Raw genomic sequence first — 26727 nt, 5'->3', positions numbered from 1 at the left:
CCAGCTCTGCCACTTTGGTGTCCCCGTTTTTCTGTAATTCGGGGTTTCATCCTCGATTTTCCTCTGGTCAGGTGGAATCTTCGGATTGTCCTGGAGTGGATGCTGTGGTGGAGAGATTGCATCAGATCTGGGGGCAGGTGGTGGACAATTTGAGGTTGTCCCAGGAGAAGACTCAGCTTTTTGCCAACCGCCACCGTCGTGTTGGTCCTCGGCTTTGTGTTGGGGATTTGGTGTGGTTGTCTTCTCGTTTTGTCCCTATGAGGGTCTCTTCTCCCAAGTTTAAGCCTCGGTTCATCGGCCCGTATAAGATATTGGAGATTCTTAACCCTGTTTCCTTCCGTTTGGACCTCCCTGCATCCTTCTCTATTCATAACGTTTTTCATCGGTCATTATTGCGCAGGTATGAGGTACCGGTTGTGCCTTCCGTTGAGCCTCCTGCTCCGGTGTTGGTTGAGGGTGAGTTGGAGTACGTTGTGGAGAAAATCTTGGACTCTCGTGTTTCCAGACGGAGACTCCAGTATCTGGTCAAGTGGAAGGGATACGGCCAGGAGGATAATTCTTGGGTGAATGCATCTGATGTTCATGCCTCTGATCTGGTTCGTGCCTTTCATAGGGCCCATCCTGATCGCCCTGGTGGTTCTGGTGAGGGTTCGGTGCCCCCTCCTTGAGGGGGGGGTACTGTTGTGAATTTGGATTCTGGGCTCCCCCGGTGGCTACTGGTGGAATTGAACTGGTGTTTTCATCTTCTCTGTTCACCTGTTCCCATCAAGATGTGGGAGTCGCTATTTAACCTTGCTGCTCTGTTAGTTGCTTGCCGGTCAACAATGTTATCTGAAGCCTCTCTGTGCTTGTTCCTGCTCCTAGACAACTACTAGATAAGTTGGACTCTTGTCCATGTTTGTTTTTGCATTTTTGTTCCAGTTCACAGCTGTAGTTTCGTTACTGTGTCTGGAAAGCTCTTGTGAACAGGAATTGCCACTCTGGTGTTATGAGTTAATGCCAGAGTTTTAAAGTAATTCCTGGATGGTGTTTTGATAGGGTTTTCAGCTGACCATGAAAGTGTCCTTTCTGTCTTCTGCTATGTAGTAAGTGGACCTCAAATTTGCTAAACCTATTTTCATACTACGTTTGTTATTTCATCTTAATTCACCGCCAATACATGTGGGGGGCCTCTGTCTCCTTTCGGGGTATTTCTCTAGAGGTGAGCTAGGACTAATATTTTCCTCTGCTAGCATTATTTAGTCCTCCGGCTGGTGCTGGGCATCTAGAATCAACGTAGGCATGCTACCCGGCCACTGCTAGTTGTGCGTTAGGTTTAGTTCATGGTCAGCTCAGTTCCCATCTTCCAAGAGCTAGTTCCTATATATGCTGATGCTATGTTCTCTTGCCATTGAGAACATGACACTCTGCGCTGTATAATGCGCGGCTCTGCGCTGTATACTGCGGGGCTCTGCGCTATATGCTGCGGGGCTCTGCGCTGTATACTGTAATAATAATAAGACTACAGATAGTCCTTTGGAATTGTGCTGTGCTGTCACTTTAAGAGCTGATATTATCTGACAAAACTGTGACCTGGTGGAGTTGGTAGGCGTTGGCATAGTAACTGTGTCTGACTGCGCATATCAATGAGCTAATCAGCCAGGTGGCATTTGGCAGTTAAGTTATTTTTAGAAATTGCCTCAGAAACCAGACCATTTTAAACGTATAGGAAAATTTCCCTATTGAAATGCATTGAAACAATGCTTTCCAATGAGGGGGAAACAATTTTCAAATGCAAATTGCGCCCAAACTACAAATCCGATCGACATGAAAATAACTTAGCACACCTCTCGTGGACGCTGGCTTCGAAATGACACCTCACTGGAGTCTGTGCGTTCAGCGGTTCGGGCCGCATTAACTGCGAAAAAAAGCCTAATAATAATAATAATAAGAAGAAGAAGTTTACCACGATGGAATAACAGTATAGTGCTTTGTTCCAAAGCACTATAATAATAATACTAGATGGGTATTTCCTGAAGGAACTACAGATAGTGCTTTGGAATGGTGCCCGGGCTGCCCCTGCAAGACTTTCACACTTGGGTGCCCCTCAGGCGCTGGTTTGGTAGTTGTAGCCCCTCAGGGTTGAGGCCACTCCAAGTCCGATTTGGTGGGTGGGGTCACTCTGGGTCCGATTTGGTGGGCCGGCTCACTCTGGGCCCGATTTGGTGGCCCGGGTCACTCTGGGCCCGATTTGGTGGCCCGGGTCACTCTGGGCCCGATTTGGTGGCCCGGGTCACTCTGGGCCCGATTTGGTGGCCCGGGTCACTCTGGGCCCGATTTGGTGGCCCGGGTCACTCTGGGTCCGATTTGGTGGCCCGGGTCACTCTGACTGACAGCAGGACAAGGGAATGGCTGATAACAGAGAGAATAGACCGACAGCAGGATGGGGGAATGGCTGATAACAGAGAGAATAGACTGACAGCAGGACGGGGAATGGCTGATAACAGAGAGAATAGACTGACAGCAGGACAGGGGAATTGCTGATAACAGAGAGAAATAGACTGACAGCAGTACGGGGAATGGCTGATAACAGAGAGGAGCTGATATTATCTGACTGACAAAACCTGTTTCCTAGTGGGCTCGTAGGCATTGGCATAGTAACTGCGTCTGACTGCGCATATCAATGAGCTAATCAGCCAGGTGGCAGTTTTGAAATTGCCTCAGAAACCAGGCCATTATACCATATGAGGAAATTTCCCTATTGAAATGCATTGAGAAATGCTTTCCAATGGGGGGAAAACAATTTTCAAACGCAAATTGCGCCAAAACTACAAATCCGATCGACACGAAAAATACTTAGCACACCTCTCGTGGACGCTGGCTTCGAAATGACACCTCACTGGAGTCTGTGCGTTTAGCGGTTCGGGCCGCATTAATTGCGGAAAAAAGCCTAATAATAATAACTAGATGGGTATTTCCTGAAGGAACTACAGATAGTGCTTTGGAATGGTGCCCGGGTTGCCTCAGCAAGACTTTCACACTTGGGTGCCCCTCAGGCGCTGTTTTGGTAGTTGTAGCCACTCTGGGTCCGATTTGGCGGGCGGTGCCACTCTGGGTCCGATTTGGCAGGCGGCGCCACTACGGGTCCGATTTGGCGGGCGGCGCCACTCCGGGTCCGATTTGGCGGGCGGCGCCACTCCGGGTCAGATTTGGCTGGCGGCGCCAATCCGGGTCCGATTTGGTGGGCGGCGCCACTCCGGGTCCGATTTGGCGGGCGGCGCCACTCCGGGTCCGATTTGGCGGGCGGCGCCACTCCGGGTCCGATTTGGCGGGCGGCGCCACTCTGGGTCCGATTTGGCGGGCGGCGCCACTCTGGGTCCGATTTGGCGGGCGGCGCCACTCGGTCCGATTTGGCGGGCGGCGCCACACTGGGTCCGATTTGGCGGGCGGCGCCACTCTAGGTCCGATTTGGCGGGCGGCGCCACTCTGGGTCCGATTTGGCGGGCGGCGCCACTCTGGGTCCGATTTGGCGGGCGGCGCCACTCTGGGTCCGATTTGGTGAGCGGGGCAATAATTATAATAAGACTACAGATAGCACAGCACAATTTCAAAGCACTATCACTTTAAGAGCTGATATTATCTGGCAAAACTGTGCTGGTCATGTACAGTTCGCAGGCGTTGGCATAGTAACTGGGCCTGAGTGCACATATCAATGAGCTAATCAGCCAGGTGGCAAGTGGCAGGTACATTTCAAATTGCCTCAGAAACCCGGCCATTATAACCTATGGGAAAAATTCCCTATTGAAATGCATTACAATGAGGGGAAAAAACATTTTCAAACGCAAATTGCGCCAAAACTACAAATCCGATCGACACGAAAAATACTTAGCACACCTCTTGGGGACGCTGGCTTCGAAATGACACCTCACTGGAGTCTGTGAGTGAAGCGGTTCGGGCCGCATTACGTGCGGACTGAATAATAATAAGAAGAACTAGATGGGTATTTCCTGAAGGAACTACAGATGGTGCCCGGGTTGCCCCAGCAAGACTTTCACACTTGGGTGCCCCTCAGGCGCTGTTTTGGTAGTTGTAGCCACTCTGGGTCCGATTTGGCGGGCGGCGCCACTCTGGGTCCGATTTGGCGGGCGGCGCCACTCCGGGTCCGATTTGGCGGGCGGCGCCACTCTGGCGGGTGGCGCCACTCCGGGTCCGATTTGGCGGGCGGCGCCACTCTGGCGGGCGGCGCCACTACGGTCCGATTTGGCGGGCGGCGCCACTCCGGGTTCGATTTGGCGGGCGGCGCCACTCCGGGTACGATTTGGCGGGCGGCGCCACTCCGGGTACGATTTGGCGGGCGGCGCCACTCCGGGTACGATTTGGCGGGCGGCGCCACTCCGGGTACGATTTGGCGGGCGGCGCCACTCCGGGTACGATTTGGCGGGCGGCGCCACTCCGGGTACGATTTGGCGGGCGGCGCCACTCCGGGTACGATTTGGCGGGCGGCGCCACTCCGGGTACGATTTGGCGGGCGGCGCCACTCCGGGTACGATTTGGCGGGCGGCGCCACTCCGGGTACGATTTGGCGGGCGGCGCCACTCCGGGTACGATTTGGCGGGCGGCGCCACTCCGGGTACGATTTGGCGGGCGGCGCCACTCCGGGTCCGATTTCACGGGCGGCGCCACTCCGGGTCCGATTTCGCGGGCGGCGCCACTCCGGGTCCGATTTCGCGGGCGGCGCCACTCTGGGTCCGATTTCACGGGCGGCGCCACTCCGGGTCCGATTTCGCGGGCGGCGCCACTCCGGGTCCGATTTGGCGGGCGGCGCCACTCCGGGTCCGATTTGGCGGGCGGCGCCACTCCGGGTCCGATTTGGTGGGCGGCGCCACTCACGGTCCGATTTGGCGGGCGACGCCACTCCGGGTCCGATTTGGCGGGCGGCGCCACTCCGGGTCCGATTTGGCGGGCGGCGCCACTCCGGGTCCGATTTGGCGGGCGGCGCCACTCTGGGTCCGATTTGGCAAGCGGGGGCACTCTGGGTCCGATTTGGCAAGCGGGGGCACTCTGGGTCCGATTTGGTGGGCTGGGTCCGATTTGGTGAGCGGGGCAATAATTATAAGACTACAGATAGTGTTTTGGAGTTGTGCTCTACTGTCACTTTAAGAGCGGACATTATCTGACAAAACTTGTGACCTGGTGGGCTGGTAGAGTTTATAGGCGTTGGCATAGTAACTGGGTCTCACTGCGCATATCAATGAGCTAATCAGCCAGGTGGCAGTTATTTTTAGAAATTGCCTCAGAAATCAGGCCCATTATAAACGTATTGGAAAATTTCCCTATTGAAATGCATTGAGACACTTTTTTCAAACGCAAATTGCGCCAAAACTACAAATCCGATCGACACGAAAAATACTTAGCACACCTCTCAGGAACGCTGGCTTCGAAATGACACCTCACTGGAGTCTGTGAGTGCAGCGGTTCGGGCCCCAGAGGAAGAGGCGTGGCCGTTGAACGGAGGGTCGGCTGTGTGCTTGGCTGTGGACCGTGTGCTCCTGGGAAGGGAGATTTTTCACCTGGGACTCTTTGCCTGCCCCTTCCCAGGAAGCAAGGACTGTTCCTGGGACTGAGCTTCGGGGCTGAGCCCCTGGCTCCCACCCCCCGGTGCAAGCCGGCTGGGGGTGGGAGGCCTTGCAAATCATCGGGAGGCCCCGTGTGTTATCCAGCCAGTCCCAGGAGCAGAAAGCCATGGGAAAAAATGGCAAGAGTTCGGGGGGCCGCAGGCCCCAGAAGACAGGGACCCCTAAGGCCGAGGCCGTGGCGGTTCCTCCTCCTGGAGGAGGAGAGGCGGCCAGTAGAGGTGTGGTGGTGGGCCCCCTGATATGGGGCTCTAAGGTGGCGGGAGAGCCGATCACCAACTACGGCTCCCGGATACACGCACACCTCTACGAATTCGGGGAGGCCGCCAAGAAGCTGAGGCTACTCCGGGAGGAGTTGAAGGGAGCCAGGGCAACTGCAAAGTGCCGGCTCCCTGCCTCAAGAAGAGCTGAGGTCTCCGCCACGGTGGAGAGGCTGAAGGGGTCGATAAACTCCCTGGAACAGCGTAGAGCGGAGATCCTGGCGGGAAGCGGCCCCTTCGAGGAGAAATTGCGCAACGAAGACCGGTTTAGGGCCATGACCGGTGGGTCTCCTGAGGGGTCAGGAGACCCCTACCAGGTGGAGAAAGAGGAGGAGGAGGAAGATGGCGGTCCATCTGCGCCATATCCACCTGAAGGCCTGGGGAGTAACAGCACCCAGGTATCGTATAGCGGGATAGCCCCTGAGCAACTGGCCCTCCCGTCGGACTCCAGTAACTCGGAGGAAAGCGGGAGCGAGGGGGAGGATGGTGGTGGTACCAGCAGTCAGGGGGGCTGCCTCATCCTGCAGCAAGTGCGGCAGATCGAGTCCCCAGCACGGTTTGGCGAGCTGTTGTTTGGGGATGAGGTCTGCGAGGATGAGGCAACCAGGAGGGGGAAAAAACGTAAGAAGGCGAAGGAGTCAGTGGTAGACAAATACGTCTACGTCCCCCTTCCCGGGGCTCCCCTGTCCCGTTGTGCGGAACCCGCTACCCACCCCGGCTCGGGCCCTGTTGTGGGTCCGCAGCGAGGGAGCGGGGAGAGGAAAGTCTGCCCGGATCGGAATACCATGCCTGGTGGTGGTAGTTCTGATTCGGGCAGTGATATGGAGTGCGGTGCCGGCGGAGCCGGTGGTAATGTTTGTGGTGGAGGTGCTCGGGCCAAGTCCCCTGTGGCAGGGGGGGCTGGCCTGGCACCTGGTGTGCAGTCAGCCGGGGCCGCATCTCCGGCGGCGAGAGCTGGGGTGTCCGGGTCCCTGTCATGATCTCAATGGCAAGAGAACATAGCATCAGCATATATAGGAACTAGCTCTTGGAAGATGGGAACTGAGCTGACCATGAACTAAACCTAACGCACAACTAGCAGTGGCCGGGTAGCATGCCTACGTTGATTCTAGATGCCCAGCACCAGCCGGAGGACTAAATAATGCTAGCAGAGGAAAAGATTAGTCCTAGCTCACCTCTAGAGAAATACCCCGAAAGGAGACAGAGGCCCCCCACATGTATTGGCGGTGAATTAAGATGAAATAACAAACGTAGTATGAAAATAGGTTTAGCAAATTTGAGGTCCACTTACTACATAGCAGAAGACAGAAAGGACACTTTCATGGTCAGCTGAAAACCCTATCAAAACACCATCCAGAAATTACTTTAAAACTCTGGCATTAACTCATAACACCAGAGTGGCAATTCCTGTTCACAAGAGCTTTCCAGACACAGTAACGAAACTACAGCTGTGAACTGGAACAAAAATGCAAAAACAAACATGGACAAGAGTCCAACTTATCTAGTAGTTGTCTAGGAGCAGGAACAAGCACAGAGAGGCTTCTGATAACATTGTTGACCGGCAAGCAACTAACAGAGCAGCAAGGTTATATAGCGACTCCCACAACTTGATGGGAACAGGTGAACAGAGAAGATGAAAACACCAGTTCAATTCCACCAGTAGCCACCGGGGGAGCCCAGAATCCAAATTCACAACAGTACCCCCCCCTCAAGGAGGGGGCACCGAACCCTCACCAGAACCACCAGGGCGATCAGGATGGGCCCTATGAAAGGCACGAACCAGATCAGAGGCATGAACATCAGATGCATTCACCCAAGAATTATCCTCCTGGCCGTATCCCTTCCACTTGACCAGATACTGGAGTCTCCGTCTGGAAACACGAGAGTCTAAGATTTTCTCCACAACGTACTCCAACTCACCCTCAACCAACACCGGAGCAGGAGGCTCAACGGAAGGCACAACCGGTACCTCATACCTGCGCAATAATGACCGATGAAAAACGTTATGAATAGAAAAGGATGCAGGGAGGTCCAAACGGAAGGAAACAGGGTTAAGAATCTCCAATATCTTATACGGGCCGATGAACCGAGGCTTAAACTTAGGAGAAGAGACCCTCATAGGGACAAAACGAGAAGACAACCACACCAAATCCCCAACACAAAGCCGAGGACCAACACGACGGTGGCGGTTGGCAAAAAGCTGAGTCTTCTCCTGGGACAACCTCAAATTGTCCACCACCTGCCCCCAGATCTGATGCAATCTCTCCACCACAGCATCCACTCCAGGACAATCCGAAGATTCCACCTGACCAGAGGAAAATCGAGGATGAAACCCCGAATTACAGAAAAACGGGGACACCAAAGTGGCAGAGCTGGCCCGATTATTGAGAGCGAACTCTGCCAATGGCAAAAAAGCAACCCAATCATCCTGGTCAGCAGACACAAAACACCTCAGATATGTCTCCAGGGTCTGATTAGTCCGCTCGGTCTGGCCATTCGTCTGAGGATGGAAAGCGGACGAAAAAGATAAATCTATGCCCATCCTAGCACAGAATGCCCGCCAAAATCTAGACACGAATTGGGTCCCTCTGTCAGAAAAGATATTCTCAGGAATACCATGCAAACGAACAACATTTTGAAAAAACAGAGGAACCAACTCGGAAGAAGAAGGCAACTTGGGCAGAGGAACCAAATGGACCATCTTAGAGAAACGGTCACACACCACCCAGATGACAGACATCTTCTGAGAAACAGGCAGATCTGAAATAAAATCCATCGAGATGTGCGTCCAAGGCCTCTTAGGAATAGGCAAGGGCAACAATAATCCACTAGCCCGAGAGCAACAAGGCTTGGCCCGAGCACAAACGTCACAAGACTGCACAAAGCCTCGCACATCTCGTGACAGGGAAGGCCACCAGAAGGACCTTGCCACCAAATCCCTGGTACCAAAAATACCAGGATGACCTGCCAACGCAGAAGAATGAACCTCAGAGATGACTCTACTGGTCCAATCATCAGGAACAAACAGTTTATCAGGTGGGCAACGATCCGGTCTATCCGCCTGAAACTCCTGCAAGGCCCGCCGCAGGTCTGGAGAAACGGCTGACAATACCACTCCATCCTTAAGGATACCTGTGGGCTCAGAGTTACCAGGCGAGTCAGGCTCAAAACTCCTAGAAAGGGCATCCGCCTTAACATTCTTAGAACCCGGTAGGTATGACACCACAAAATTAAACCGAGAGAAAAATAATGACCAGCGCGCCTGTCTAGGATTCAGGCGCCTGGCGGTCTCAAGATAAATCAAGTTTTTGTGGTCAGTCAATACCACCACCTGATGTCTGGCCCCCTCAAGCCAATGGCGCCACTCCTCAAAAGCCCACTTCATGGCCAAAAGCTCCCGATTCCCAACATCATAATTCCGCTCAGCGGGCGAAAATTTACGGGAAAAGAAGGCACAAGGCCTCATCACGGAGCAGTCAGAACTTTTCTGCGACAACACTGCCCCAGCTCCGATCTCAGAAGCGTCGACCTCAACCTGAAAAGGTAGAGCAACATCAGGCTGACGCAACACAGGGGCAGAGGAAAAACGGCGCTTAAGCTCCCGAAAGGCCTCCACAGCGTCAGGGGACCAATCAGCAACATCAGCACCCTTCTTAGTCAAATCGGTCAATGGCTTAGCAATATCCGAAAAACCAGCAATAAATCGACGATAAAAGTTAGCAAAGCCCAAAAATTTCTGAAGACTCTTAAGAGAAGAGGGCTGCGTCCAATCACAAATAGCTTGAACCTTGACAGGATCCATTTCAATGGAAGAGGGAGAAAAAATATATCCCAAAAAGGAAATCCTCTGTACCCCAAAAACACACTTAGAACCCTTCACACACAAAGAATTAGACCGCAAAACCTGGAAAACCCTCCTGACTTGCTGGACATGAGAGTCCCAGTCATCCGAAAAAATCAGAATATCATCCAGATACACAATCATAAATTTATCCAAATAATCGCGAAAAATATCATGCATAAAGGACTGGAAAACTGACGGAGCATTTGAAAGACCAAAAGGCATCACTAAATACTCAAAGTGGCCCTCGGGCGTATTAAATGCGGTTTTCCACTCATCCCCCTGCCTGATTCGCACCAAATTATACGCCCCACGAAGGTCAATCTTAGAGAACCACTTGGCCCCCTTTATGCGAGCAAACAAATCAGTCAGCAACGGCAATGGGTATTGATATTTTACAGTGATTTTATTCAAAAGCCGATAATCGATACATGGTCTCAAAGAGCCGTCTTTTTTTGACACAAAGAAAAAACCGGCTCCTAAGGGAGATGACGATGGACGAATATGTCCCTTTTCCAAGGACTCCTTTATATATTCTCGCATAGCAGCATGTTCAGGCACAGACAGATTAAATAAACGACCCTTTGGGTATTTACTACCCGGGATTAAATCTATGGCACAATCGCACTCTCGGTGCGGAGGTAATGAACCAAGCTTGGATTCTTCAAAGACGTCACGATAGTCAGACAGGAACTCAGGAATTTCAGAGGGAATTGATGATGAAATGGAAACCACAGGTACATCCCCATGAGCCCCCTTACATCCCCAGCTCAACACAGACATAGCTCTCCAGTCGAGGACTGGGTTGTGAGATTGCAGCCAAGGCAATCCTAGCACCAAATCATAATGTAGATTATACAGCACCAGAAAGCGAATAATCTCCTGGTGATCCGGATTAATACGCATAGTTACTTGTGTCCAGTATTGTGGTTTATTATTAGCCAATGGGGTGGAGTCAATCCCCTTCAGAGGAATAAGAGTCTCCAAAGGCTCTAAATCATACCCACAGCGTTTGGCAAAGGACCAATCCATAAGACTCAAAGCGGCGCCAGAGTCGACATAGGCGTCCGTGGTAATAGATGACAAAGAGCAAATCAGGGTCACAGATAGAATAAACTTAGACGGTAAGGTGCAAATGGAAACAGATTTATCAAGCTTTTTAGTGCGCTTAGAGCATGCTGATATAACATGAGTAGAATCACCACAATAGAAACACAACCCATTTTTCCGTCTAAAATTCTGCCGCTCGCTTCGGGACAGAATTCTATCACACTGCATACTCTCTGGCGACTTCTCAGTGGACACCGCCAGATGGTGCACTGGTTTGCGCTCCCGCAAACGCCTATCGATCTGAATAGCCATCGTCATGGACTCATTCAGACCCGCAGGCACAGGGAACCCCACCATAACATCCTTAATGGCATCAGAGAGACCCTCTCTGAAAGTCGCCGCCAGGGCGCACTCATTCCACTGAGTAAGCACAGACCATTTACGGAATCTTTGACAGTAAATTTCCGCTTCATCTTGCCCCTGAGATAGGGACATCAAAGTTTTTTCTGCCTGAAGCTCCAAATGAGGTTCGTCATAAAGCAACCCCAAGGCCAGAAAAAACGCATCCACATTGAGCAACGCAGGATCCCCTGGTGTCAATGAAAAAGCCCAGTCTTGAGGGTCGCCCCGGAGCAAGGAAATCACAATCCTGACCTGCTGTGCAGGGTCTCCGGCAGAGCGAAATTTCAGGGACAAAAATAATTTGCAATTATTTCGAAAATTCTGAAACCCAGATCTATTCCCCGAGAAAAATTCCGGCAAAGGAATTCTCGGCTCAGATACAGGTGCATGACAAACAAAGTCTTGCAAATTTTGTACCTTCGTGGCGAGATTATTCAAACCTGCAGTTACACTCTGAAGATCCATTACAAACAGGTGGACACAGAGCCATTCAAAGATTAGAAGGAGAAAAAAAAAAAAAAAAAAAAATTCTCAGCAGACTTCTTATTTCTCTCCTTTCTCAGCCAAGGATTTTAACCCTTTAGTGGGCCGGTCAAACTGTCATGATCTCAATGGCAAGAGAACATAGCATCAGCATATATAGGAACTAGCTCTTGGAAGATGGGAACTGAGCTGACCATGAACTAAACCTAACGCACAACTAGCAGTGGCCGGGTAGCATGCCTACGTTGATTCTAGATGCCCAGCACCAGCCGGAGGACTAAATAATGCTAGCAGAGGAAAAGATTAGTCCTAGCTCACCTCTAGAGAAATACCCCGAAAGGAGACAGAGGCCCCCCACATGTATTGGCGGTGAATTAAGATGAAATAACAAACGTAGTATGAAAATAGGTTTAGCAAATTTGAGGTCCACTTACTACATAGCAGAAGACAGAAAGGACACTTTCATGGTCAGCTGAAAACCCTATCAAAACACCATCCAGAAATTACTTTAAAACTCTGGCATTAACTCATAACACCAGAGTGGCAATTCCTGTTCACAAGAGCTTTCCAGACACAGTAACGAAACTACAGCTGTGAACTGGAACAAAAATGCAAAACAAACATGGACAAGAGTCCAACTTATCTAGTAGTTGTCTAGGAGCAGGAACAAGCACAGAGAGGCTTCTGATAACATTGTTGACCGGCAAGCAACTAACAGAGCAGCAAGGTTATATAGCGACTCCCACAACTTGATGGGAACAGGTGAACAGAGAAGATGAAAACACCAGTTCAATTCCACCAGTAGCCACCGGGGGAGCCCAGAATCCAAATTCACAACAGGTCCCCCACATGCGGATCCGCTCATAAGGCTGGATCTTTTTCAGGGACCCGGGGACCAGGAAAGGGCGCGACTAAGTCTAAGACACAGTGCAGGGTGCTGGTCGCTCCCCTGCCGGTGTCCGTGGCCAGGTCGGGGACCCCCGTGCGCGGAGCCAGTGATGGGTCCGTGCCGGGGGCCCCGCCGCCACTGGACGCCGAGGGGGAGTGGCCTGTGCTGAGGGGTTCAGCGGTGGTGGCGGCTGGTGCGGGGGCTATGCCTCTTGGCGTCAGTACCGTGGGGGGCACTGGGCGTACCCCGGGGTCTCCAGTGCGGGTGGCGTCGGGGGGCGTGGCTTCCCCAGCTGCGACCCCAGTTGTCCCCTCCATGCATGTGTCTGGGGCCCGTGAGGGGGGCGTGGCCTCCCCGAGTGTTGCCCGGCCCGCTGTGGTTGTGGCATGCGGGGGGGCGCAGCCTCGGTGGTCGCGGGACCCCCCGCTGTGATCACGGGACCCCCCCGCTGTGATCGCGGCCGGTGGAGGGGGCGTGGCCTGTGCGGCTGCGGCCCCGCCCACTGGTGCTGTGTCCAGTGGAGGGGGCGTGGCCTCGGCGGGTCGCCCGCGAGTGGCTCCGCCCACTCAGGGTGAACAGGTATGCGGCAATACTAAACCGGCGATACAAGCCGGCAAGGGGGTGCCGGGGTTCTTACTGTCATCTGGTGGTGCGGGGGCTCCGGTGCCCGAAGATCCAGCTGCCTGTGGTCCCGGTATGGAGCAGGGTCCGGTGGCAGTGTCCGGCCCTGCTCCAAGTGATAAGAAGGAAAAAAAAAAATGGAGGTGTCAGCCCAGAGCTCTGGGAGTGCTGCTGCTCCTGAGCCGGGGCAGAGCATACTGACTGGGCTCTGCTCTGTGGCTCTTAAAGGGGCAGCGGCGCTCCTGGGCAAGGACAACAGTGCTGCTGTGCAGCAGGGGCCCCCAGCAGGGGGAAAAGTTAAACAAAAAACCAAAACCAAGAACATCAATAAAACCCGTGTGAATGTGGCCGGGGCGAATGAGGATACAAATGATGGTATGGATGGTGTGCAGTGTGCTGGGGATGTGGCAGAGGGAGTGAATGGCGGTACAAATGTTGCACGTGTGAATGGTGTGGGTGTCAGTGGCGTTGGTAGCGCGGTGGTGGGTGAGGGGGAGGCTGGTCCATCTGTCCCCCCAGCTGCCCCTCCCCCCCCTTCTTTTTCGGCGGTGGTGGCTGGGGCTCCAGGGGGTTCACGGGGGGCTCGGGGGGTCTCCTCGCCTCTGGGTTCCGGGGACGGCATTTTGCAGCGCCGTTTTCTGGAAGCCCTAAAAAACGGAGAGCGGTCGATCCTGGTAGAGGGAAGAGAGGTGGACCTGTCTTTCTGGCTGGAGAGACATGGCCTGGCCGCCTTCCAAGATAGAAGGGAGGGGGAAACCGTATGGTCCCTCCCGACAGCCGGGCAGGGGGTGGCGAGGAGGAATGTAGTCCGTCTTCGCTGGAGGGGCAGTGAAGCTTGCCCACCCAGGAGCAGGGTGGTGGAGCTCCTCCTGAAGATGGGCTTTGGGGTAGTTGACATCTTTGCCCTGATTCATCCTGCGGCCACCCTCTTCTTTGACATCAGTTTTGTGCGGCCAGAGGGGCTTGAGCTCTTCTGGTCAAATTACGAGCTGGTGAAGGGGGAGCCCGGCTGGCGAGACTTCGCTGTACAAGCGGTGTCTCGCCAAAATGGCGTGAAGAGGGTGACCGTTGTAACATGTAACGAGTCACTCTCTGGTGTTGACATCCTGACGTGGCTTTCCCGCTATGGGGAAGTCACGGACGTCCCTAAAAAAAATCTGGACGAATTTGGCATTTGGTCAGGGGGCTGGACCTTCATGATGAAGTTGAAGGTCTCAGGAGGTACTGTCACCCACATCCCTTCCTCGGCGTTCATAGGAAGGGACCGGATCCTGATCTTCTACCAGGGGCAGCCGAAGGTCTGTCACAGGTGCGGTGATCCCCGCCACTTCAGCGCAAGCTGCAAGGTGCAGAAATGTGCCTTGTGTGGCGGGGTAGGCCATCTCGCTGCATCCTGTAAGGATATTCGGTGTAACCTGTGTGGTGATCTGGGTCACCCGTACAGCCGCTGCCCTCGCTCTTTCTCCAATGCTGCTGCTGGCCGGGTGGGGGGAGGCCGTGAGGGGGAAACCTCTGGCGGTTCAACCTCTGCCGTGGTAGGCGGTGGTAGCGGGGGAGGGGCTGAGGGGCCAGTGAGGAGAGACAAAGCCCGAGGTCAAGCTCGAGGTCCTGCCTACCAGAGGAGGCAGGTGGTGCGCCATGAGGATGGGGGGCAGGGAGAGCCTCAGGCAACTGGGGTAATGTCTGCTCCCCCCTCTAGGGCATCGGCTGTTGTTGCTGAGGCCCCGGGGGAGGCGGAGGTGTGCGAGGAGATCAGGAGGATGGAGAGGGAGGACAACAGGGCTGACTCCGACAACTCCTCCCAGTATGAAAGTGTGGATGAGGAGGTCACGGATCAGCCGACAGTAAAACAGGGTGAAAAACATCGTACCAAAAAAAGGGGGAAGAAGAAAAAGAAGGTTGCTAAGCCTTCTGGACCTTCGCCCCCTCCCCTGACCGTAGATGTGCCAACGGAGGGGCTTGCCGGCTCCCCTCTGATTGCCCTCTCCAACCGGTTCCAAGCCCTCGAGGACTCTGCTGAGTTGGAGGTCGAGGGTGAGGGGCCGGGGGCGGCACCTGGGGGGCTTTCGGGGGGCGGCGCAGTCTGTCCTCCAGGGGGCGTTGTTTCCTCTGGGGGGGGGACTGACCCGGAACCCAGAGGCGAGGACACCTCCAAAATGGATACCTCATCATCCTTAAAGAGAAAGAACATGTCGGAGCCAGACCCTTCCCCGGAGGGGAAAAGTGAGGATGACGGGGTGGGGAAGAAGAAGGCCGTCTAACTTGATCACCCATGATGGCGGAACTCACCCCGTTGACTCTGGCGTCGATTAATGTCGCCAGCATAAAGTCTGATGCGGCTAGATTTGCGGCCTTCGATTTTTTCACCCGATTTGAGGCTGAAATTTTGTTTTTGCAGGAGACCAGACTAACGGACATGGGGGTCATCCACAAGGCAAAAAAGGAGTGGAGGTGTGGGCCCTCATACTGGTCTCTTGCGGCCGAGCCGTATAGCGGGGTGGCGGTCCTTTTTAAGACCGCTGAGGTGGAATGCCGACGGGTTATTGAGATAGAAATGGGGAGGTGCCTGGTCTTAGACGTCTTCATGAGGGGACAGGAGCTTCGGCTCATAAACATCTACGGCCCACAGTCTAAGTGGGACCGTAAATGTCTCTTCATGAAGATCAAGCCCTTTCTTTTTACGAGCCGGCAGGTGGTCTTCGGTGGGGATTTCAACACCATTACGAGATCCCGTGATAGGGGAGGTCCCGGAGGCCGCCTGGCTTATGATAGCATAGCCCTAAATAGTTTAGCTAGTGAAGCTCGCCTGGTGGATGTCCACATTCGGCACACCACAGGTCACGGGGGTTTCACCTTTCATAGGGGTAGCAGTAGGTCTAGGATAGACAGGTTTTTTTTGAAGGAGGACGCCATCTTTTCCGCAGTGTCCGCCGTTGAGGTGGAGTTCTCCGATCACTGTTTAATTTTCTTTTCTCTGAATGTTACAGAGACCCCCCGGATGGGAAGAGGGCTGTGGAAGCTGAATTCATCCCTTCTGGAAGAGGCGGAGGTGAGACAATCCTTTGAGGCTTTTCTTCAGAGCCAGGTACCGCTTTTGGATCTCTGTAGTACTAAGTCTGAGTGGTGGGAGATCTTCAAGAAAAGGGTGGCGGGGTTCTTCCGTCAGCTCTCGAGCCTCAGAAGCCTGAACAGGCATCGCTTGTATCGGGACCTGAGGAGGAAACTCGAGCAGCTCGTCTCGACTGGAGGTGACCGAGAGGAAATCTCCAGAGTGAAATCTTTGCTCAAGGGGTGTCAGTATGATAGGCACGCATCTTTAGTTTTTGAGAGGGACTTCGGGAAGTACCGCTCGCCCGACCCTTACAGAAACTGTAAGATGTCAGTGAATTGTAAGGTGGTGACAGGACTGATCGACAGTACGGGTTCCCTGAACAGATCCAAATCAGGGATCCTGGAGGTGGTCAGGTCCTTTTACTCACACCTCTTGAGGAAGAGGGATCTGGATCGAGATGGGATGTCGGCTTTCCTGGCTGAAACTGTTCCTGAGCCAGGAGATGACCCCTCTCTTCATGTTTTGGCCGAGGTAATCAGGGAAGAGGAAGTGAGACTGGCCATTGATGGGCTCCGGCCCAAAAAATCGCCAGGTCCGGATGGCTTAACATCCGAGTTTTACAAGACTTTTAGGGACTCCTTGGTCCCCCTCTTGACTGAGGTGTTTAATGAGTGCCTCTCCTCGGGTGCTCTTCCCAGTTCAATGAGGAAGTCAGCCCTGATTATCTTGTCAAAGGGTAAGGACCCGTCCCGTATCGAGAATTGGCGTCCCATAGCGCTCCTCGATACGGACCGAAAGATTCTGGCAAAGGTGTTGTTTAATCGGCTGGTGAAGTTTGCACCCCGGCTCCTTTCGGGGGCTCAGCACTGTTCTGTTCCAGGCCGCAGTACTTTTAGTGCTGTGCTCGGTGTCCGAGAGGCAGTGGAGCAGGGCATTGCAGGTCGCTGGAAGGGGTACTTGCTGTCCTTAGACCAGGCAAAAGCTTTTGACCGGGTGGATCATGAGTACCTCTGGTCTGTCCTTCTGAGGTATGGTCTGCCGGGGAGGTTTGTAAATTGGTTAAAGACCTTGTATGAGGGGGCTGAGACTTTCCCGCTCGTGAACGGTTGGGTTGGTCACTCTTTTGAGGTGAGCTCCGGGGTCCGTCAGGGCTGTCCTCTGAGCCCACTTTTATACGTGTTCGCGATCGATCCCTTCTTAAGGAGGGTAGATCGTGGACCGTTGGTGGGAGTCGGGATGGACCGGGCGGAGCCGGGGGCCACTCTGAGGGTGGTAGCGTATGCCGACGACGTCTCCCTTTTTGTATCCTCGAGAGAGGAGGCGGATTGGGTCATGTCTGAGGTCGTGCGCTACTCGGAGGCATCCGGGTCCATGATCAACCGGGAAAAGTGCGAGAGTCTCTGGCTGGGAGGGGGAGATCCAAGTTTTGATCTCCCGGACACCCTTCCAGGGCCCCAGTCCTCCGCTAAGATCTTAGGCATCAATTTTGGCCCAGGGGACTATCCCCAACAAAATTGGGAAGGCAGGCTCAAGATTGCCGCCCAGAAGGTGGACCAGTGGAAGGGTTGGTCTTTAACCCTGAGGGAAAGGGTCAGCTTGGCCAAGGGTTATTTGCTTCCTTTGTTAATTTACTTGGGCAGCGTCTGCATCTTGCCAGAATCTCTCTGGACGCGGGTCTATAGCCTGTTCTTCCAACTGTTATGGGGGAACAGGCTTAACCTAATCAAGAGGGAGGTCACGTACCGCACGAGGAGACTAGGTGGGTTGGGTATGGTCAACCCGGTGGTGTTCTTAGTGAACACCTTTCTTAAGACCAACATTGCCAACCTCTGGACAGAGAGGGCTCCTCCGTGGGTATTCTCCTGCAGGGGATGGTTTCGGCCTTTCTTCCAGGAATGGGAGACAGGAGGGCAGGTGAAGGACCTACGAACACCACATGGACATCTCCCGGCTTATGCTACCCCAGCTCTGAAGGTGATCCGCCGGTGGGGTCTGGGAATGTGGGAAATCAGGACCATGTCGAGGAAATCCCTTGACAGTAGGGTCCTGTTGACCCATTTCCAGAAGCCCCTGGTGCTCAGAGATTGCCCAGGCCGGGATCTGGAGGGGGGGCTCGGGTTGTTAAATTCTTCACGGATCCCCTCGAAGTTTTGGGACTTGGCCTGGCGCTGCTTCCACGGGAGGCTGTATGTGAGGGACAATCTGAAGTACAGGAACTCTGATGATCGGGGTTGTCCCCGTGAAGAGTGTGGCGACATGCTGGAAAGCATGGAGCACTTCCTCCTTCAGTGTCCCTTTAATGCAGGGGTCTATAACCGGGTGGGTGCTTCCATAGGCTGGCCTAGGCTGGCTTCCCTCTCTTATCCGGAGTGGGCTTATGGGGCATTCAGATCCCTTGGTGGCCGAGATCGGGGCACTTTATTCCTAGTTAGTGTAGTTGTTAGGTTCTACACCTGGAATGCACGGTGCCTAGTTTCAATACAGCATAAAACCCTCCCCCGGGATGAGGTGGTTAGTAACATCTTGGGTGACCTGGGTAAGGTGCGCTCTTTGGAGTTTGGGAGGCTGGGTGCGAGGAGGGCCTCTTGGCTTTGGAGGGGTCTCTCCTTTTAATACGTACCCGAGGGAAAGCTTGGTTGAGTGATTAGGGGCTTCCTAGGTGTTTGGGAGGCTGGGTGGGAAGAGGGCCTCTTCACTTTTGGAGGGGTTTCTCTTCTTACTCTAGGGACAGATTGGTTGTGTGACTGGGAGAGGGAAAGATAAGGTGGTGTGGGGTGTTGAGGGACAGTTATATAGGGATAGATAGGGACAGGGAGGGACAGTCTAGGGATAGGTAGATAGTTAGTATTGTTAAGTTAGGTAGAGTAGGGATAGGTAGGGGCATGTAGGGACAGATAGGGTCAGCTTTTTGAGGGACAGTTTTAGTTGAGTAGGGACAGGGTGTTTGTGTTGGTGTTAGGGTCAGGGCCTCTTCAGACTCCTATTCCCTGGTGGTGGGCTGATGTGTGGCACGCTTAGCCTTTTTGTTTTGTTTCTGGTAGAATTAATGGATATCGGGCTTGAAGGTGCCGAACTTGGGCCTTACAGGTTAAAAGCTGTTGTTTTGGTATTGTGGTATTTTGATGTTGTGTTAGTAAAGTTATGATCTGTAAATAAAATTTTTGTATGTCTGTATTTTATCTTGTGGTATGTATAGTTAGTATGTTGTGGGGGGTGTAGTTTAGGTTGGGTGGGGGGTGTTTGTTGGGGGGTTGTATAAGGGCATATGGACCCTGGAAACAATATAAGGGCATGGAAACTTTCATGGACCCGGAGGAAAAAAGTGTGGTGTATTTTTCAGAGGGCATGAACTTGCATGGACCCGTGGTGGCAGTGTGGGTGGAGGGAAAAAATAAAAAATAAATAAATAAATAAAAAAAATAAAAAAAATAATAATAATAAATAAATAAAAAAAAATTAAAAAAAAAAGTAAAAAAAAAGAGTTGTGGTAATTACTGTGTTTAGAGTGTTATAGACTGTTATAGAGTGTTAAGTTTGTATAGCTAGGTTGGCCTTTTCTTTTATTTTTTGGACAGCATGGGCCAGATTTTCTTTTCTAGTTTTATATGTATATATGTAATTAAATAGTGGGGAGTGTGAGTGTATGTGTGAGTGTATGTGCGAATGAGTTTTTCTTTACTTTATATTTGTCTATTGGTTAGGAAAAATGGATGTGATGATTTTCCTGCTGGGGGTTTCCTAAAGCTGCAAAGTTAAGAGACTCTAAGAGGCGTGGGAAAAAAAGACTTCTTAAATGCTGGTTTTATTTTTGTAAGATATGTTGTGTATTTCTGTTTTTGTTTGTGTTTTGTATTTTTTATAAATAAAAGAGTTCCTGAAGGAACTACAGATAGTGCTTTGGAATGGTGCCCGGGCTGCCCCTGCAAGACTTTCACACTTGGGTGCCCCTCAGGCGCTGGTTTGGTAGTTGTAGCCCCTCAGGGTTGAGGCCACTCCGGGTCCGATTTGGTGGGCGGGAGTCACTCTGGGTCCGATTTGGTGGGCTGGGTCACTCTGGGTCCGATTTGGTGGGCTGGGTCACTCTGGGTCCGATTTGGTGGGCCGGGTCACTCTTGGTCCGATTTGGTGGCCCGGGTCACTCTGGGTCCGATTTGGTGGCCCGGGTCACTCTGGGTCCAATTTGGTGGCCCGGGTCACTCTGGGTCCGATTTGGTGGCCCGGGTCACTCTGGGTCCGATTTGGTGGGCTGGGTCACTCTGGGTCCGATTTGGTGGGCCGGGTCACTCTGGGTCCGATTTGGTGGGCCGGGTCACTCTGGGTCCGATTTGGTGGGCCGGGTCACTCTGGGTCCGATTTGGTGGCCCGGGTCACTCTGGGTCCGATTTGGTGGCCCGGGTCACTCTGGGTCCGATTTGGTGGCCCGGGTCACTCTGGGTCCGATTTGGTGGGCCGGGTCACTCTGGGTCCGATTTGGTGGCCCGGGTCACTCTGGGTCCGATTTGGTGGCCTGGGTCACTCTGGGTCCGATTTGGTGGGCCGGGTCACTCTGGGTCCGATTTGGTGGCCCGGGTCACTCTGGGTCCGATTTGGTGGCCCGGGTCACTCTGGGTCCGATTTGGTGGCCCGGGTCACTCTGGGTCCGATTTGGTGGCCCGGGTCACTCTGGGTCCGATTTGGTGGCCCGGGTCACTCTGGGTCCGATTTGGTGGCCCGGGACCCCTGGACGAAGCAACTTCTTGCGAAACGCGCGTCGGGTGTGGTGGACGCCTGGTCACTGCTCTTTTGTTGGGTAAATATATATTGTCATTCAAACTGAATATATGTGCATATAAGCTCTTCTTTGAAACACTTGTTTCTATGTGGTCATATATAGCATAAGCCCTATGCATCTGACCACATACCTTATTAAAACACTATAACTTATTAGTAATTTACTATTTCTTTGATTGGTTTATTATATTAATTATTTATTATACATCTTGGAGCGTATGTGCAAACCCCATACAATGTGAGCATACATCGCACACATGTGTTTATATATAGTTATGATGTTTCACCAGGTGTCTTCCCCTTTGTTCCTGCATTAAGTGTATTTTATCTGCTGCCTATTATAGGCGTTTTATGACTATTCTTTCAGTCTTCTAAATTAACTAAATAAAAATTGTTCTAAAATTGAATATTTGTGTGGTGCCTTTCTTTGTAGGTATATATTCTATATATGGTGAACCACTATTGGGTATATCATTGGTGTTGTGCAGAGTATACATTGATAAAACTGGCGCATGCAGCAAAAAAACTAAAAATTAATTATATAGGCTTAGTCATCCACTGGGCAGACAGGCTATAGCAATGGAGCCTTTCCTCTGAGGTACACATCAGGAAATATTCCCAAGGTATGTATCTGACACAAATCGCAAATGTAGCCTGACTTGAACAGTATCAATAGTTAGTGTTTTGATTTGTAACTGGGGAAAAAAAAATACTATTAACATTCAGAATACATATATGCACTTACACAATACCACTTTCCCAGTTCTCATCCTCTTGCTTCTTATCCTCCTTAATATCTCCATGTGGAGTATGTGGATGCTTCTGTACGATTCGCATTCCTCCAGCCTTCACTGAAAAGTAGCATAATGACAAAGTATGTAGCTCAAAAGTTTTAGAAAATGCACAAAACATTAAAAAGCTCAAATAGAATGGAATTCCATATATAGGACACAATGTAGACCAATCATTGTCACTGTCAAAAATCATAAATACCACAATGGAAATCTGTTAGATTACATTTATATTAGACTGCTACTCTGACCATGCCTAAGAGGTGTGGCAAAATGGCATACCTGAGACTATTGTTAAGGAGAACCTGTCAGGCTCTTTGACTTCTGCCAACCACTACTATATAATGTTATGGGTGCAGATTTATTTTATCTGATACATTGTTTTATACATTTACTAATGTTGCAGTATTTGAATGGAGTTTTATTTCACAGAAGCACATGCAAGCGAGGCAGGAACACTCTACCAAGATGTCTCTTTATCTGCACTAGTCCTATCTAGGATAGTTTAATCTCACCACACACATGATCGACAGCCCACATACTATACTCGTTATGGTAGCTCCATTATGCTGGCTATCAATCATAGCTAGAGAAGTGTGATTAGAAGGTCCGAGGCAAGGAACAGTTCAGAGGAAGACATTCGCCACAATAGACCTGCGTCATCAGCATATCCGACGATGAAGAATACAATGACATTCTTGAAAAATTGCAGAGTTAGCACATAAAGTGGTAGATTGGCTTGCTCAGCTGTGCACGGAGGTAGACATAGGAAAACACTGTCTAAGCCCTTCACTGGTTTGTTATATACATGCAGCATAAGCCATGGTGAAGTAAAAATAAACACTGGGCAAAACAGGAAAACAAAACAACGTGGTTACACAAAGCACAGTTCTTAGGGTATGTGCACACGATGCAGATTTAGTGCAGAATTGGTGCAGAACTGCAGCAGATTTTTCTGCTGCAGAAACGCTGCAGAACTGCACTGTGATTTACAGTACAATGTAAATCAATGGGGAAAAAAAAAGCTGTGCACATGGTGCAGAAAAATCTGCGCAGAAACGCTGCAGATTTCAAAGAAGTGCACGTCGCTTCTTTTGTGCAGTTCTGCAGCGTTTCTGCTGCAGATTTTTCTGCACCATGTGCACAACTTTTTTTTTCCCCATTGATTTACATTGTACTGCACAGAAACTGCATAGAAACTGCATAGAAACTGCACAGAAACTGCGCAGAAACTGCATAGAATCTGCGCAGAAACTGCATAGAATCTGCATAGAATCTGCATAGAATCTGCATAGAATCTGCATAGAAACTGCACAGAAACTGCATAGAATCTGCGCAGAAACTGCATAGAAATTGCACAGAAACTGCATCAAATCTGCAGATGCAGATTTAGTGCAGAAAATTCTGCACCACATTTCCTACGTGTGCACATAGCCTTATGGTTGCGAGAATTCACCCGCTCAGGGTTAGCAAAATACACAGTTCAGGTTATCACAAAACACCTCTCTCGAATTAGCCTCTCCAGACACACTGAACAGTGCATGCCTCAGAACTCCAACTATTTAACTCCCAGAACACACCCTGGGGTGGAGACATGGTGAACAACCTCCACCCGCCCCATGGTTGTTCACAAACACCCAGTCCTTTTAAAACAGATGCTTAACCCCTCAACACTTTGGGCCGGGGGGGGGGATTTGTAACAGTCACTGGCAAAGTCAGGGGTTTTGGCACCTTTACTCACTAAACTGGGAAGTCTGAACAGGGCATCTGCGTTACCATGTAGTTTCCCAGGCCTGTGCTCCACATGTAAACTAGAAATTCTTGGAGTGCTAGAAACCACCTAGCTAACCGGACATTCTTCCCCTCCCTTTCCCTCATCCATCTGACACTAGCCTCAACTTCTTGTCTAACAGGTAGTACCTCAGCGTATCAATTGCCCATTTGATGGCCAATTATACTTTCTCTATGATGGCATAGTTCTTTTCACAGGAGAAGAGAGTTTCTTACTCAGGTATAGTACTGGATGTTCATTCCCATCTATTTCATGGGACAACACAGCTCCCAAACCAACCTCGGAGGCGTCCATCTCGACCATGAACTCCTTAGTGAAGTCAGCTGCGACCAAGACCAGCTGTTTACATAGTGCAAGCTTCAACACCTGGAACGCCATCTCTGCTTCAGGAGGACCATTCAGCCACAGACGTCTTCGTGCCCTTAAGAAGATTAGTCGAAATTAAGGATAAATCACCAATAGCATCCCACAATTCTCAAACAACCAAACTGGTTTTCTTGGAGACCGGTTGTGGCCAATTTTGGATTGCCTCCACCTCATTTACTTGCAGCTATATCTTGCCACTTCCAACGATTTACCCCAAGTATTTTGCCTGTTTTTGACCATGGCGCACTTCTTGGGTTTATGGTAAACCCCGCTTCCTCAGTGCATCCAACACTGCATGAACCTTCTGCAGGTTTCTTGCCCAATCTGGGCTGAAGATGACGATGTCATCCAGATAAGCTGCAACGTACTTTTTCTGAGGCGAAGTTCCGGTCAATGGCCCTCAGGAAGGTAGATGGGGCTCCCTGCAAACCAAAAGGCATCCTGGTATACTGAAATTACTTGTCAGGTGTAGAGAAGGCAGTCTTCTCCTTGGTTCTTGTGGACAGGAGAATGTTAGAACCCTTTCGTTAGGTCCAGGGTGTAGCTATATCTTGCCGACGACACTAGCCTCTCAATGAGCTCATCGACCTGGGACATAGGATATGCGTTGAACTTGGACACCTCATTTAGCTTCCTGTAGTCGTTACAGAAGTGCCACTCTCCATTCGGCTTCGGCACAAAATCAATAGCGAAGAACCTGCCGCTCTTTGACTCCTGGATTATGCACAGGTTTATTCTCCTCACCTCCTTCTAAATGACCTTAAAGTGGAATTCAGGGATTCAATGACTTATGGGTAACCCGCACATGCGTTGCCATCAAGATCTTATGCTCAACAATCTGTGTAAGCCCTGGCAACTCCGAAAACAGGTCTTGGATCTACTGAGGCAGTTCTTGCACTGATGTATCTGGGCCGGTGATCGTGTCTCTGCCACTGTGACATACTCTACCTTGGCTTCAGGACTGGCACCCAGGCACGTAGCTTCCATCGCTTCCTTGTCTCACCACGGTTTAAGGAGGTTGATGTGGTACACATGGTATGGCTTTCTTCTCCCTGGCTGTTGGCCTTGTAGCGGACATCACTCAACTTTTCGACCACCTCGTATGGCCCTGGCCACTTGGCCAGGAACTTCCTTTCCATCATGGGAATCAACAGCAATACCCGGTTTCCGTGGCTAAACTGTCTCAGTCTCGCCAACTGATTGTAGACCCTTGCCTGGGCCTCTTATGCTTGAAGGAGGCTCTCCTTCACAAGCGGTATCACCTTCGTGATTCTGTCCTGCATCTGGGCCACATATTCAGTAACATTTCGGTGGAGTATTACTTCCACTTACCAGGTCTCCTTTGCAATGTCCAGAAGTCCCTGAGGCTGCATAGCAGCTCGAATGGCGAGGACCCTGTAGGACTTCTCTGATAGAGAACAAGTACGCCAGTAGGCAATCCCAGTCTCTGCCATCCTTCTCCACAACATTCTTAAGCATGGATTTCAAGGTCTTGTTGAACCTATCTAGCAGGCCGTCTGTCTACAGTTGGTACAACGACATCCGAACTTGGGTAATCTGGAGAGCCCTAGGGTATGTTTCCAGTCAGGAAACGCTGCGTGCAGCTGCAGAATCAAACACGCAGCATCCAAATGCTACAGCATAGTGGAGGGGATTTCATGAAATCCCGTCTCCACTATGCGTTAAAAGACGCAGGCGGCAGACCCGCGTAAAGGGACATGCGGCGCGTCTTTCCAGAAAGCAGCATGTCTGTTTACAATGCGGCGATGCTCTGTCGCTGCATCATAAATTTACCACATCTAATGATTAGTCACATGTGTACTAACGGCGTTAACGCAGCTTACTATGCATGTCTACTAATTTAAATAAGGTCTTACCTGTCACACAGCTGGAAGTCCGTGTCCACTGCAGTTCTCGCGATAACGCGGCTTACCGCGACAACTGCCGTGCACGTGGCCGGGGGTTATCTCCGGTCACTCTAGGCTAGTTCTCACGGACAGCTGACCCTGAGAGCTAGAGTGTAGGTGATCGCCAAAGAACTCCGGTGGTAATCTACAAGCTCTGCTATGTCTGGATGTCAGGCATCCAGATGTAGCAGAGCTGGACTCGTCGTGGGACACTCGTTATTAAGGACTGCGTCGGACCAGGGAGTATACTGTTTGTTTATTATTTTATTTTTTTTCGCATGGATTACCAGTGTAATAAAAATGGCAAAACTGTGTTTTATTTCATTAAAATGCTTTATTCTGCATGTGTGTGTTTTATTAACCCTTTACCAACTATATGATCAGTAATGGTTCAGTGTCTTATTGATACAATTACAATTCAAAGGTGACATTAACCCCTTATTACCCCATATGCCACCGCTACAGGGCAGTCGGAAGAGAGGCTACGCGCCGGAATTGGCGCATTTTACAGATGCACCATTTCTGGGGCAGCAGGGGGCTGGTATTTGTAGCCAGGGGGGCCAATATCCATGGCCCCTCTGTAGGCCAGTGTTCCCCCAACCCCGGTCCTCAAGAGCCACCAACAGGTGATGTTTTCAGGATTTCCCTAGTATTGCACAAGTGATAATTGCATCACCTGGACAGGCAAGCATTCAGTCACCTGTGCAATGCTAAGGAAATCCTAAAGACATGACCTGTTGGTGGCTCTTGAGGACCGAAGTTGGGGTAAACTGCTCCAGGCTGTGTCTGTCTGCATAGCCTTTCTGGCTATAAATTATAGGGGGACCCCACGTCATTCTTTTTTTGGGGTCCCCCTATTTTAGTAGCCAGTAAAGGCTACGCAGACAGCTG

The 26727-nt window shown here is 51.3% G+C and overlaps 1 protein-coding gene across 2 annotated transcripts in view; it reads right to left on the bottom strand.

The window, feature by feature from the left end:
- Window positions 1-26727, bottom strand: part of DAP (death associated protein) — a 486374-nt gene that overhangs the window by 301068 nt on the left and 158579 nt on the right. For both annotated transcript variants that reach the window (XM_077269448.1, XM_077269447.1), the window contains exon 2: window positions 21726-21831. In XM_077269448.1, the coding sequence (XP_077125563.1) occupies window positions 21726-21831 (106 nt within the window). The remainder of the gene's footprint in view (window positions 1-21725; window positions 21832-26727) is intronic.

Source organism: Ranitomeya variabilis, chromosome 6, assembly GCF_051348905.1.
Source record: "Ranitomeya variabilis isolate aRanVar5 chromosome 6, aRanVar5.hap1, whole genome shotgun sequence".
NCBI classification, from domain to species: domain Eukaryota; kingdom Metazoa; phylum Chordata; class Amphibia; order Anura; family Dendrobatidae; genus Ranitomeya; species Ranitomeya variabilis.
This window is presented reverse-complemented; position numbering and strand designations above follow the sequence as displayed.